Genomic DNA, 14,779 nt, shown 5'->3' with positions numbered 1-14,779 from the left:
TATTAATAATATTAAAAAACAATTTGAAATAACTTTAATATACATACTGATGTACATAATTACCAATAGATACACAATCGAAATTATTTGAATTAAAAAAGCGCCTACAAAATATAAAACTATAGCTACGATAAATTGCTATTGCATAAAATGTAGGCGTACCTCACGTCTTGCGCGCGTTGTGTTCTGTTGGTGTTCTGTTGCGAGGCGAAGTTTACAAAGTCGGAGTTTTGGTGTCTCTGTAATAAAGTGTGTCGAAAATGTGTACTTCAAATAGAAAACTAGACAATTTGAGTGCTTTAATATTAGTTGGTGGCTACGGAACTCGTTTGCGGCCCTTGACTATTACTAGGCCGAAACCACTGGTAGAATTTGCCAACAAACCGATGGTGTTGCATCAGATTGAAGCGTTAGCTGACGCCGGTGTTACTCAAGTTATCCTGGCAGTTTCATACAAAGCGCAGGATATTGAAGATAAATTGAAACAAGAAGCCTTAAAATTGGGAATAACTTTAACGTTTTCTCATGAAACGGAGCCTCTGGGCACGGCAGGCCCTCTTGCTCTAGTCCGTAATATTCTTGAAGCAAATAATCATCCTTTCTTCGTTCTTAATGCTGACATCATTTGCGATTTTCCATTTAAGGATATGTTGGTCTTTCACCAGAAACATGGTAAAGAAGGATCCATTGTTGTTACTAAAGTAAATGAACCATCAAAATACGGTGTTGTGGTGTGCAGGGAAAACAACCTGATTGAGAGATTTGTGGAAAAGCCTCAAGAGTTTATATCGAATAAAATTAATGCTGGAATGTATATTTTCAATCCTTCCATCATTAGTAGATTACAACTTCGTGCAATGTCTTTGGAGAAAGAAATATTTCCTTCGATGACAGAAGAGGGACATTTATGTGCTATGGAGTTGAAAGGATTTTGGATGGACGTAGGGCAGCCTAAAGATTTTTTAACAGGAACTTGTCTCTATCTCGCCTCTCTCCAGAAAATCTCAAAGTTATCAAGTGAAAGTAAAGTTGGCATAATCGGCAATGTTCTAATAGACCCATCAGCTAAAATTGGAAAAGATTGTGTGATCGGCCCCGATGTTACCATAGGCCGCAACGTGATCATTGAAGATGGAGTGCGAATAAAAAGGAGCGTGCTTCTTCAAAACGTAATAGTACGTCAACACGCGTGGTTGGAGAACTGTATCATAGGCTGGGGCTCACAAATAGGCCGCTGGGCACGAATGGAGGATGCAATTTTTGGAGAAGACGTTGTCGTAAACGATGAGCTCTACATTAACGGTGGACAAATACTACCTCATAAAATTATATCGCACTCAATCAGCCAGCCTCAAATAATGATGTAAATTCACCTTTTATTTTATCATTTAATTTTTATGCTACTCGTATACTTTCTTTAATTTTATATCAATGAAACGAGTGGACTCTGTTTCGTATCGTGATCGTATGGGTAGATGGCGCTACTGTCGAAACCAGGGCTGCCAGATGTACGATTTAAATCGTACTCGTACGATTTTTTGGCATTTCTACTCATGTACGATCGCAAGACTACGATCGTACGGAAAGTGTACGATTTTTCGGTACCTGGCAACATTTCGTAATGAAACAAAAATGTTAGCGATGGGTCGTTATCGGTTTTTGAGATAACGTAACGTAAGCGTTATGTGATTTCCAATAACTAGTTTCTTAACTAGTGATTTTTATAACTAGTTATTTTCACAACGTTCTGAAGCAAACGTGATAATTGTAACGTAAAATCGTTTGGTTAGGTAGCAGTATAACTTAATTCTTCTTCACGCACACGTATTGTAAAACCAGTGATTTTGCGTGAGTAGTGAAAGTAGCCAAACATCGACGCTATGCCTTAAACATAAGAGTGAATTCGATTTAACTTTATGGCGTTGTGATTAAAAGAGTTATTGAAGACTGATGCCTATTTCGATCGTTTAAATGGCGTTATGAATATCACTAGTTTTTGTTGTAGTGGAAAACGAGTGATCACTGTTCGAGCTCGTAACTGCATATATAACCAGTTATGGTTAATAACGCCCATCGCTAAAAAATGTGTTCCTCCGGCAGCTTTGATTTTTTTCAACGCTGCAGGCATTTTTTAATCACAAGTGCAGAAGAAATTAGAAAATATATGATTTAGATGACCCCATTCTATCGGAACTGGACTGTCTTGAACCTACCAATGCTGTTTCCAGTAATTACAGTAAAAAGTACCGACGTTACTGCCACTCATGATACTGGTTCCAAGAATAATAAAACCCGAGGACATGCAAGTGATGCAGGCGATAGATGACGAATAGCGGAGTTTTCCGAATAAAAAAAAAGAAAATTAACCTCAGAAAATTAGTATAAGTCTAATAAATAGTTTTATTGCATTATTTATCTGATTTTTAACGAATTATTCTCATTTTTAATAAAAACTTTGAACTTTTAAGTTGTACTATCTTTTCATTTCAAAATCTCCTTGGAATACGATTTTTTTGTAGTTGACGTACGATCATGCCTTTTTTTCATCTGGCAGCCCTGGTCGAAACCAAATATATTTTTTAATCTGTACAAAAAAAGGAGTTTCTCGGATTTTCCTCGCCAGTGTTGCGCAGAAAATCCGATCGTTTTAGTGTTTTTTTGGGAAAAAGGCATTCGCATTCAAAATGAACGCTACTCGACTGCTCCCCAGGGTTCTGAACCAAACAGGTAAATGTTATTCGTTTGTTTATTAGTTTTTTGAGATGGCGAATGTCATACTGCGATAGTCACTTTTTCTCATTATTTCTAGAGCCCGTCACAAAATATTTGACTGAAGTACACTTAAAGATGTTGTGCACTGTTTTAACAATGTTCCTAACACTACGCCGGGTTCCAACTCAATTGTTACATAACATCTGAAACTAACCTATAAGTTTCCCTTATCAGTATTGTACCCTTAAATCTGTCTGTCCTGCTAGAGTCAGTCTTAGGGAAGGTTATGGAGACTATAATATATTATAGATCCTTTTACTGTTACTATGTCTTAATATAAATTATGATATTGTGGTCAGCTGTAATAACAAATCCATAGACAGCGCTATGTATGACAATTAACAGTGCTAACAAAACCTCAAATAATTTTTACATTCAAACTTACTTGTTGATGGACGCATTGCAGGCGATGGGGTGCTAAACCATTATCAAAAGCGGCAGCAAACTGTCTTCTAATTACTTGCTCTGCCTACCCCTATAAAGATAGGTTTTTTTTATGTATTCTGTTCTACCTACCGACTATTGTCTATCATAAGTAACTATTATAGTAGGGCCGATTTGATAGATCACATTTGACAACCTCAGAATTATAAAGCCAGAGCTAGCATGGAAATGTCAAATGTGTCTATTAAATTAGCCCACTATAGCAGTATCTAGCTGAATAATAAATAGGTTAAATTAATGTTGGTTTTTTCTCAGTCCGCCGGTACCATGACGCTCACTTCAAGGCTCCTACCATGGATGAGCTGCCCGTGCCCAAGGGCTCCTGGCAGGCGCAGTACGACGCCAACCAGCGCCGCTACAACGCTGTGCTGGCATTCGGGATCGCTTTCACTGTTGGCACCCTCGCTGTTGTAAGTCTCTTCACATAATGTAAAACCTAACCAGAAAAGGCACATTGAGCTGCTTGTCTTCCAAGGCATGTCATAAAATCTGACATTGTGTTCTTTCTAATATAATAGCTAATTGTTATGGGTGATAGGCTGATTCTTTGTTACCCATAAGGTTCATCATATCCATGTTAGGACTTGTATCAACAGCGGTTATTTAGAAAATATGAATGCATGGGACTGACTGTCTGGGAACTGATATTAGGCAGCCAAATTACTTAATTGTATAACAATATTTTGTTTTTATTTAAAATGTCTAGGGCCCTGTGCCAAGGTTTTTCTTGCAGCTTCTTTTCCCTGGCTATTCAGGTTGTGAGAAGCTGCAGTAGTTTTAGGCGGATGAGACATTTATAAATGTAAAAATTTAAGATTCAAAGTGTACTATGTTACCTACTGAATAAAGGTATTTTTGAATTAAAATTTTGATTGGTGCATGGTCATTCATTACATGTGGAGCTCCACATGCCCGTAATTTACCTCATTAGGGATTACATATGTGAGTTTATGTATGTAAATATAAAAATCTAACAAACCTGTTCAGCAAATTAAAATACCTATAAAGCTATTTTACCTTCCATTGTTCTTAGTAATTGTTATGAGACTGGATGTTTAGCCACATAAACAGTCTGCCCACTCACAACAGATATAACCAGGTTATTTGTTGGTAACAGTACTGTTGGTGTCAAAATTTTAATTACTAATGAAATGCTGTAAATACTTAATATTTAAAGTATTACAAACTTGCAAAAGAAAATAAACAAAATATGATTATAGAAAATTCAACCTTACCTTAATATTGATGAAATTTGAATAATAATAACTACTATTTTACTGTTTCAGGCCAAAGCTTCCGGACTGATCTACCTTAACTACTCGCCACCGAAGTCTCTGGACTAAATGCACTTATATATACTTGCAATGACACTGCAATTGTTAAACAAATAGTCTAATCAATCAAATAGGTATTTAATTAAAAGCTTCGTGCTTTACTGCTGTGTTTTATTTTATCTTTCTATCCTTCAATCTATGATAAAGAGTGGTAGAAACAATAAAAGCTCATAGAAGTTTTAATTTGTTTATAATATACAAAAATATGTCCTTTATATGTACAACTAATGTTAAACATTACAATAAATACACGAAGATGGTTTCTAACAATAAGTAAATAAATATGCATTACTTAAAAGGCTTAATACTTAACAGGAAATAATACAGTTACAAACTTCTAATAATGAAGTAACAATTACATAAACTAAATTGTTTACCACTAGACTCCATGATTTTTACTATCTGGAAATATCCATACATTTAATTATAAACATTCTGATAATTTTCAATGGAATGACGAGTCTTGTCTCACTCTATATGAAGTGCGAGGTGAACTACATCATGCCTCACTGCCTCGCGTTTTCCCATGCCTCTATCCTTTTCTGTCACTCGGATCAATCATTTCCTAGAGCGAGAGCGTGACAACCGCGTGCGGTCGCATTATCTTGCTCTACATAATGACTGTTCTGTTTAACAGAAAAGGATAGAGGGAAAGTGCTGTTCCTATTGTCAGATGTGATTCAACCCTTAGATCCAAGCCTCTTCCCGTACCTACTATCGATATTTGACCTTGAAATAGCTCATTGAATCAATCGATAATATTGCTTCTGACTATAGATTAAAAATCAATCTCATTTAATTTTTCGAATTTTAATAATGAATTAAGTAACAATGAGTACGACGTCTGACCGATTTTATGGATGACGTCACAGGACAGCATTTCTATAGAAACTCCAAAGAAAATTTTCGTTTTGATATTTCGTAAAAAGCATCTCATTTGACTAGCCTGTCAAGTAGCTTATTGCAAGGATTCTGGTTCTTGTATTAGTCGGAAACAATACTATCAACACTAGTGTGTACGGTCACGAGCATTAATATGTATACACTTTGGTACCATGTCACATTAACTTTTTTGACAAATTGAACTGTAAGTCTTACTAAATGTTAAATATGTTAGTGCGACAAAGTCCTAAAGTGGGTACATTATATTGCTCATGACTGTACATACACCGCTGTTTGTGTAGACACATGCCACTTGGAGGTTATCTATCAGTGTTCGCGCGCGATGTCGGAGAAGGCGTCGAGGATGTCCTGTGTGGTGAGCGGCATGGACAGCCCGGCGCCGGGGTAGCACGCCGCGATCCGCGCCTGCGCACACGCACTAGGTCAGACACGTTCACGCACGTTACCGATAACGGGGTACACTTACCTCATCATCATCATCAGCCCATTAACGTCCCTACTGCTGGGGCACGGGCCTTCCCTATGGATGGATAGGGAGAACGGGCCTTAAACCATCTCGCGGGCTCAGTGCGGATTGGTGGTTATTAACGACTGCTAATGCAGCTGGGACCAACGGCTTAATGTGCCTTCCGAAGCACGGAGGAGCTCGAGATGAAAACTTTTTTTTTGTGGTCACCCATCCTATGACCGGCCTTTGCGAAAGTTTCTTAACTTCAACAATCGCAGACCGAGCACGTTTACCGCTGCGCCACCGAGCTCCACACTTACCTACTAAGTATTAAAATCCTAAGATGAATAATTTAATGCACCATACTGTTCACCTGTAACCCACATTCCCGAGAAATACGTTTGTATTGGGCTGCTTTTGCCTTCGCGGGTTGGAAGGTCAGACAGGTAGTCGTGTCAGTAAAAAACCGGACCTGTCAAATCTTCAGGTTAGGTAAGCGGACCCTGTGAAAAGGATAACGCAAGGGAGATGATGATGACTAGTTCATCGGAGTCTGCATGGTTATGCTATGCGCTCGTTGTGGAGTATATCGCGAGTTTCCACCAACAGCCGTCTGTCGCGGCGTTTATTTACGGAGACAGCATTCTTTGTGCAAGTCCGGGGTTCGAGAAGCAAGCCGCGGTGTACCCCGGGCAGCGTACCTGCAGCTGCACGTGCTGCGCGATGAACTCCTCCTGCATGGCGCGCCACACCACCTGCAGCAGGCCGCTCTCCTCGCTCACGTGCTTCTCCACCAGCCGGTACAGCCGGTGTAGGGACTTGCGCACTACAAACAAACACGTAATATGTATATAACTACACAGGGTGTTGGTGACTCCGTAATGAATACCACGGATATCAACTCGGAATCACGGTCTGTATCATCCCCCTCAATATTTGTTACAGAGTCACTTACACCCCGTACAAGTACGTACAAGTAACCGTCCGGTTACGTACAGGTGTCAGTGATAGCGAGTGGAAAACTGAGAGGGATGATTCAGACCACGATTCTGAGTTAATATCAAGTAACAATATATCATGTGCTCAGTACTATTCAAGTCCAAACAAAAAAATGCTCGACAGTTATCATAAAACGTGTGTGTGTGTGTGTGTGTCTGTATGTATGTGTGTGTGTGTGTGTGTGTGTCTGTATGTATGTGTGTCTGTGTGTGTGTCTGTATGTATGTGTGTGTCTGTATGTATGTATGTGTGTGTGTGTGTGTGTGTATGTATGTGTGTGTGTATGTATGTGTGTGTGTGTGTGTGTCTGTATGTATGTATGTGTGTGTGTGTCTGTATGTATGTGTGTGTGTGTGTGTGTGTATGTGTGTGTCTGTATGTGTGTGTCTGTATGTATGTATGTGTGTGTGTGTCTGTATGTATGTGTGTGTGTGTGTGTCTGTATGTGTGTGTGTCTGTGTGTGTGTGTGTGTGTGTGTGCGTGCGTTCGTGCGTGTGTCCCCGTACCCTCGTGCGCGGGGTAGAGCGCCAGCAGGCGCCGCAGCTCGTGCTTGCTGTAGGCGGCGCGGTAGCACACCTCGTCCTCGCGCACGCCGCCCGCCACCGCCTCCGACACACCCTGACCACATACAATACATCAATTAAATGTTTATATCTTCTTGTAAACAGTGATTTTACAAAAAGACAACAAAATTGGGTAGTTTCCTAGGTCAAAGATAAATTCTGATTACTAAATAAAGACAAATCTTAAAACTGACAAAAAACGTTTTCTTTTAACTTATTTTTAAATTTGAATCAAGAAAAACGCAATAAGTGCGACACGTTATCACCTTATTCTATGACGTCACAGTGTGCTTTTTCGAACGAATTCCATAGTAATTTCGTGTTTTGACGTTTAGTAAAAAGTAACAGATTTGACTAATTGGCAACTAGCCTATTATTGAAAGGGTTATGCTCGATTTGCAGTCCTCAGTTCCGCGTAAGTGAACTGGACTGACTGGGGCACTCATTCAAAAACTTCAAGCAGTTATTTGAGTTATTAGATGTTCAAGTTACTACCAAATATCAATTATTTATAAAATCTGAGAATGTAAGTGCTTGCCACCCAACTGGTAAGTTATAAGTAGAAGTTAGAAATAGCAATATTGCTTTCTTAGATGAATTGCTTCGATGTCTGGTGATTAGTCAACTTGAACAACTTGTGCGTCCGCACCGCTTGCAGTGAATACCTCAAAGAAGAGCGTGAGTTTCTCGAGCGGTCGCCCGAAGTACTGCGTGACGTAGGTGCGCAGCGAGTCCTGGTAGCGCTGCTTGCACTCCTTGCGGGTGCTCTCCAGCGCCGGCACGCGGAGCGAGGACAGCACGCCGTGCAGCCGGTGGTAGTTCTCTGGGGACACGATGTTTGTGTCACATGCTCCTCTGTTTTTCACAGGGTCCTCTTACTAGAAGATTTGACAGGTTCCGTTTTTTACAGAAGCGACTGCCTGTCTAACCTTGTAAGACCAAGAAAAAACTAGCCCAATTACAGGTTAGTTTTTATTACCGCGTTTGAATCTGCGATTTTTTCAATGCGAGTCAACCGTTCTTCCAACTGGACTACCAGGGCTTATTACTTATTAGAGAAAGAAAATTCACAATAGATTTAGTTAGGTCGCATATTGGGCGTCTTCGTAAGAATTCTTCTCTCAGGGACAATCCCAACCCCAACCTTCGACTATAGGAGCACGCTTCCTGGGTGCGAGTAGATTCTACGACGCAAATTTGCAAAGTTTTCACTTGAGCTAAATCGGAGGAATTAGGGATCAGCAACAGTCGGTCGCTGAGTCGCCAAACTAGTGAATGTAGAACAGCGTCTGCTTGCGGCCGTGTTCGTCTTATTGGTTGAAGGCAGTGATGTGTCATTTCCGAGAATGTTCCCAAACGAATCTTACGGATACCGCCCGGGAATATCGACACTTCAGTATATTCTATTCAGTTCGATATTCCCGGGCACCTGCAAAATTCGTTTGGGAACATTCGCATTTTGGGAATATTCACGAGATTGGCATAACACTGGTTGAAAGTCAGTACGGATCTCGTTAATCCACACCGTTTGTAGGTAATTTCCGTTCATATCCAGTTGACAGTTCGCTGAAAGGTGACGTAAATGTTGGTGGGGGTGTCCTCACCCATGTGCAGGATGGCCTTGGGCGTCCGCGGGTGGTCGGCGTGGTGCACGGCGTGCAGCAGCGCGGCGGCCAGCGCCAGGTACCAGCGCTCCAGGTCGGCGCGGCGGGCGCTGCGCGCGAAGATGGCCTCGCAGGCGCGGGACAGCTCCTCGAACTCCGCTATGAAGCTTAGCACGCCGCATTTCTGCTTGCGCGCCGCCTGCCACACGTTGGAAGGTTATATGAGAGGCGGGACGACGGTGGCACGATACGTTTAAAACGGGCATGCAAGATTGTATGGAGCTTTGTCATTTTTGAAGGAAAATGTTCTTCAAATAACGTAAACGAGCACTAAGGGATTTTTGGAAATGAATCCCTTAAATGGTTAAAGAACATGACAGTTTGTATGAAACATTGTCAATGTTGAAGTTATTAGAAGCCATAAGATTAGAATACCACGTGATTGGACAGTCGTATATAAAACATGTACAGCCTGTGTCCCACAGTTGGATACGAGCCTCGACCACGCTGTTCCATGGCGTTTGATATGTTTTTGAAAAGCCCCGCCCATGCAGCCCCTGACCTGCTTGACGGCGTCGGGCAGCGCGGCGATCCTGTCGGCCACGATCTTGTCGGCGCCGCGCTTGGCCGCCACGGCCGCGCCCGCCAGCGCCGCCCGCGACCAGCGCGCCTCGCCCCCGCCCGCGCCCGCCCCCGCCCCCGCCTCCCCACCCAGCACGCGCCGCCCCACGCACGCCAGCGCCCGCATCGCGCCGCTGGGGACGGCGTAACAACATAATATAGTATCACGCCTTTATCTCCACATTTTTTATTTCAACTCCTCGCATGCTATGTTTAAAGCCCATGTAATATGAGACGTATAACATATTAAATATGAACTTAAACATGCAATTCATCATAACTAAGAAACTGAACAAAAATTTAAATATAATATAACGACGGCAGTGTTTTTGTTAATTATATGAAATTAAACATAGGTATTACTACCCCAAAGTACAGTGTGTAGAGATTTGTGAAGCTCTGTCAATATAATGAGGCTACACCCATCTCTATAAAAAAGCTAGTTGATACAATCGTAGAGTGTACAGAATCCAAGATACGCACTAGGTGTCGTGGCTGGATATGGCGTGCAGCAGCGCGGCCAGCTCGGCGTCGAGCGCGGGGAACAGCTCGGCCATGAGCCGCCGCGTCTCGGCGCCGGCGCGGCGGGGCTCGCGCTCCCCGCCCTCGCTCTTCTCGCTGCGCTCGCCGTCGCTGCCATCAGCCTGCACACGCGTAGCATAGGCTTACGACTATATCCCAAATGGGGTGTCCAGAGGCACATCCAGCGCTTCTAAGTACGGTCACGAGTACTAATATGTATACACTTTGAAACTTTGTCACATTAACTTTTTTAAGAAAGTAAACCGTAAGTCTCATTAAATGACAAAAAGATAGTGCGACAGGCTTCTAAAGTGGGTACACGATATTGCACATGACCGTACCCACACCTCACCGAGCCTTCTGCTAAACCAACGTGGTGGTGAGCCGTCTATGTTGGGGGTTACTCGTCGTTAACGGTACTCCGGTTGTTGTAGGGTAGTTGTTATAAGTTAACACCAAACCATCACTTAAATGTTCAAAGGGTTTATTTATAAAAGTTATAGTTAAGTTTATTTATCTGAGCGTCACTTTCCGAGATATTGTTAATAAGTAACGAGATACACACACGCGTTGCGATTGTGTAGCGACTACGTGACGACTGACTCTAATTAGGTCAATTAGGTAAAAACGCGCTGTTAGCAAAAATGCCTGTACGATGGCTCGTACAGTCTATAATGGTCGAGTCAACTGTGTCAGTGAAAACTACACTTAGATTAAATTAATAACTCATTGGTAATAATTGAAACACATAATACCCGTTTCCTCCCGCGTTATAATCAGTGATATGAGACTCCCGATATTTCAACACTGTTGCAAGAGCAAGTGCTGTTGCAAGACAACTGATGAAATACCCGATTATGTGTCTCAATTATGATGATAACCGCGTAACCTTCAAACAATCATTGGTTTAAGTGCGGTCCCGAAGTTCAAACCGGCGGTTTCTGAAGAAAACCGGTGTACCATAGGACAGTGACGTACCTGTACTTACAACACTATCTAAAAACACACCACAGACACTCCATACAAAAACCTTATTCCGCCGTACCGCGTAAATGTGAGCGTGACAGACTGCGCGCTCTCCTTTACTTCTTACGGGAATTTATACTAAAGTAAGACCCAAAGGGGGTGAGGTAAATCTCGGCTCGGCGCCCGATACGAATAGGTGCAAGACGGAGAGTTACCGCTCCACACGCAGTGTTATTCTTTATTCTACGCTCGCACGTAAATCGGCATGAATACTAGTAATCTTACCTTGACGTCGACGTCTAAATGGAAGAACTGCGTGCAGAAATCTTGCTCGGCGTTACATAGGTTTTCCACCAAAGTTAACACCTACGAAATAAAGCGAATGATAAATAAATAGTTAATAGTTGCCTGTTAAATTTGTCTCCCTTAGTTATGAACCTATCAATAGGTACAACGTCTAACTACGCTGGATACGAGAAATGCCCGTATTCTATCTACGTAGGCTTTATTACGCACGTACGCGTGCACAATGTCGCAAAGGCTGATCGCGATAACATTCTTTAAATATTTTTTCACCAATTAATATTCAAGTGAGAATTCGAACAGGTTGGCAATTGGTGTAACACACCTGGTCCAGCAGCTCGTCGGCGCGTTCGGGCGGCGCGGTGGCGAGGGCCGTCTTAGCGGCCTCACACGCCGAGCGGATCTCGCGCTCCAGCACGCGCGACCACGCGTTCACGTACACCTGATGCCACGACACAATCACTTTATTAGCCTTGTGATGCAGATTTATTGGTTACTGCGGTAAATATCTAAAGAAGGAAAGATGTTGGTCCAAAAACGTTACCCTGAGGGACTCTATACATTTAATAGGTTACTTGTACTTACATAAGTGTTTAATTTACACACTAGCGTCTATTTATTTCAATTGATTTTAATCGATAACTAGCACAAATAATATGACCTTGAGTGTAAGGTAATGTTTTAAGTTTCTTAGGTATCGAAATGTGTGGAATGCTTTAGTCAAAACTAAGAATTAGTTTGCACATTAGCATTAGTTTGTACTGTCACTCATTTAAAATGATTATAACATTGATTTCCGAGCCTCTGAAGCAATAGTTAGCGATAGTATTTTAGAAAAACGTTATAACTGAATTAAACTTGACTTACCTGATAAATAAACTTATTTATTGGTTTGAGCATACCTTGAGCAATGCGTTGTAGGCCTTCTCGTCCATGAGCTTGAGCCAGCGCGTGTGCGGCGCGTGCGGCAGCAGGTCGGCGTGGCGGCGCTGGGCCGCGCGCGGCTCCGTGGCCGCCTCGTTGCCCAGGTGGATCAGCGCGTTGTTGAGCTGCCGGGCCAGCGCGCCCGCCAGCTGCCCGCAGCCGGTCAGTATTTTATTGTATTGTATTGTATCACTTGGGAATGTTTATAGCAACTAGTGGTTGTTATTACCTCGGTTAACTCTCTTTTTTTCCCCCTCTCTAACTTGCGATCGGTCGTCCAACCATAAGCAGTTTTTTGCTAAGCAGTATTGATGTAAGGCATGCCCGCCCATTGTTGGGATACTTGCGTGTAGATGATAGTAGATTGCTACAGGTTACCCCAAGCGTAGAAGACGTCTTGTTAACTCTCTTAATAAGATTATAAAGCTTTTATAAATACCGACTCCACTGTATTGGCCGTAGTTTATCTGTCTCTTCATCGAGAATATTAGAGCAAGTAGTCCCGTGGCGCACCTGGTCCCTGGCGCGCTGCAGCCGCCGCAGCCGGTCCCGCACGGCGGCCAGGCGGCGGCGCGCGGCGGGCTGCTGGCGCTCCGCCCGCAGCGCGCCGCGCAGCGCCTCGCACGCCGCCAGCGCGCGCGCGCGGCCCTCGGGGGTGGCCAGCGACACCTCCACAACAACACGTCACATTCTTAGTGGACTTTGGATCGCTTTATCAGTTATCATTCAAGCCATCCAGTAAAACTCACTTTCTGATGTCTTTTTCATTAATATCAAATCCAGTCTAGCAAGCAAACTGTCATTGTAATTAAGTTCATAAGTTCATTTCTTTGTATCTCAAAGAGTAAAATCATGAGTAATGGATATGAGAATGTTGTTCTTAATGATATTAAATTCTAAATTGATAAGGGTTCTAAAAAACGAAAATTTTAAAACTTCACTCTCTCGTCACTATAGAATACCTACCTGTCCCAAAGACTCAAGATCCTGTAACGCAGGTGAATCAAGCCACTTGTATATTTCGTCGAGCTCCGTCAGCAGAGCCCTAGCGTTGGCATCGGCCCTAGCCGCCCCAGAGCGCGCGTGGGAGGCGCCAGGCGCGGCGCGGGCGATGGCTTCGTACTTAGCAAGCCGGGCGGACAGCGCTGCGCCCGCCGACACGCCTGTCTCCAGCCGTTCGGCTAGCGCCGCGCCTCCGCCCTGGAGAGACACGAGCATTACAGGTCAAAATAAGGTCATCATCATCACAGGTAGAAGACAACTTTTATCCAATGGGTATGTTAAGTTTATTCACTTATTACAGTTATATTTATAGGCAAAGGTATGACTCTAAGAACAGTTTCATAAATCTCAAGTGTCATACCTCAGTAGCAGCAGCCAGCATACCAGCCACATTGAGTGCATCAAGCTTGGCCAGTCTATCAGCCAGACGGCGCGCCCACAACTCTGCATCAGCATCATCAGGCGCCGCATCTTCAAGTAGCGCCCCCAGCGCTGCATCAGCCAACCGCGCCTCCCCCACGCCCGCCGCCCGCGCCCTGGCGCCTGCTAACGCTGCGCGCCACAGCGCCGCGCGAGACGATTCGTCGCTGCATGACCAAGTTAAAGTCTCACCGCCTGCTTCTACTGTTATGTTGCCACCCTGGATATGATATTTAAGGCTTAGTCCACAGCTACACTATATATAATGGCGAGACACTTTATAAAGAGCCTTCATCGAAAGTTTAGTTAAATTTTATGTTGGTTCTCTAATATTCTAGGAAAAAACATTAAAAATAACATTTGAATAGTGCATTTTAAACAATATGAAGATCCATATATGAGGCTTGAATAATGATTATAAAAAACCAGAATCGTAGAAGCACGAACCGGTTGATCAGCAGTGAGTTTGATGGCGTGCAGTGGCCAGGAGCGCAACCTCGCGGCAGCCTCGCGCAGCACGAGCACAGCGTCGTCCCCGCGCGCCACCACGACCAGCCGTTGCCGCCGGCCGCCGCTCGACACCACCTCCGCACTCGCTACCTCCTTGCCTTCTTCACGCTCCAGCACCATCCTCCCACTTTCTATCCTCCGATTTTTTAGATAATTAATATGTATATCCTAAATCTTAAATACACATAGATGTTTCTTCCTGGTTTTACCGGTTGGATTTTTATGATTCCAGCACTGCCATAAAGCTTAGAGATGATTAAAAAGTAGTTATTGGAAATTTTCCTTGAAAATTGTTTTGCCCGATCTCGAAACGTCATTTACTGAAATGTCAAAATAGACGAGAGGGGATGTTGTTTATGTACAAAAGGCTATGTTCATTTCATATGCTAATTTCAAATATTTCGTAAAATTGCGCAATAGTTCTTGGGAGAGTGAGATAAAAA

General features: G+C 43.0%; 3 protein-coding genes across 3 annotated transcripts; 2 read left to right on the top strand and 1 right to left on the bottom strand.

The window, feature by feature from the left end:
• The first annotated feature begins 207 nt into the window (after positions 1-207).
• Positions 208-1,376, top strand: LOC126371291 (mannose-1-phosphate guanyltransferase beta-like). The gene has a single exon (XM_050016594.1). It carries the CDS (start codon positions 261-263, stop codon positions 1,365-1,367), a length of 1,107 nt encoding a protein of 368 aa, XP_049872551.1. The 5' UTR covers positions 208-260; the 3' UTR covers positions 1,368-1,376.
• A 1,181-nt stretch (positions 1,377-2,557) lies between these two features.
• Positions 2,558-4,651, top strand: LOC126371374 (uncharacterized). The gene is made up of 3 exons (XM_050016681.1): positions 2,558-2,727; positions 3,472-3,626; positions 4,503-4,651. The coding sequence occupies exons 1-3, from the start codon at positions 2,685-2,687 to the stop codon at positions 4,557-4,559; spliced, it is 255 nt and encodes an 84-aa protein (XP_049872638.1). The 5' UTR covers positions 2,558-2,684; the 3' UTR covers positions 4,560-4,651.
• A 72-nt stretch (positions 4,652-4,723) lies between these two features.
• Positions 4,724-14,656, bottom strand: LOC126371218 (exocyst complex component 1). Its single transcript, XM_050016477.1, has 14 exons — positions 14,274-14,656; positions 13,768-14,046; positions 13,371-13,604; positions 12,918-13,073; positions 12,383-12,553; positions 11,806-11,922; positions 11,463-11,543; positions 10,173-10,333; positions 9,631-9,823; positions 9,069-9,267; positions 8,130-8,287; positions 7,408-7,519; positions 6,603-6,727; positions 4,724-5,858 (listed from the first exon to the last, which is right to left on the bottom strand). The coding sequence occupies exons 1-14, from the start codon at positions 14,454-14,456 to the stop codon at positions 5,760-5,762; spliced, it is 2,268 nt and encodes a 755-aa protein (XP_049872434.1). The 5' UTR covers positions 14,457-14,656; the 3' UTR covers positions 4,724-5,759.
• Positions 14,657-14,779: the final 123 nt, after the last annotated feature.

This window comes from Pectinophora gossypiella, chromosome 12 (assembly GCF_024362695.1).
Source record: "Pectinophora gossypiella chromosome 12, ilPecGoss1.1, whole genome shotgun sequence".
Lineage (NCBI taxonomy): Eukaryota > Metazoa > Arthropoda > Insecta > Lepidoptera > Gelechiidae > Pectinophora > Pectinophora gossypiella.
This window is presented reverse-complemented; position numbering and strand designations above follow the sequence as displayed.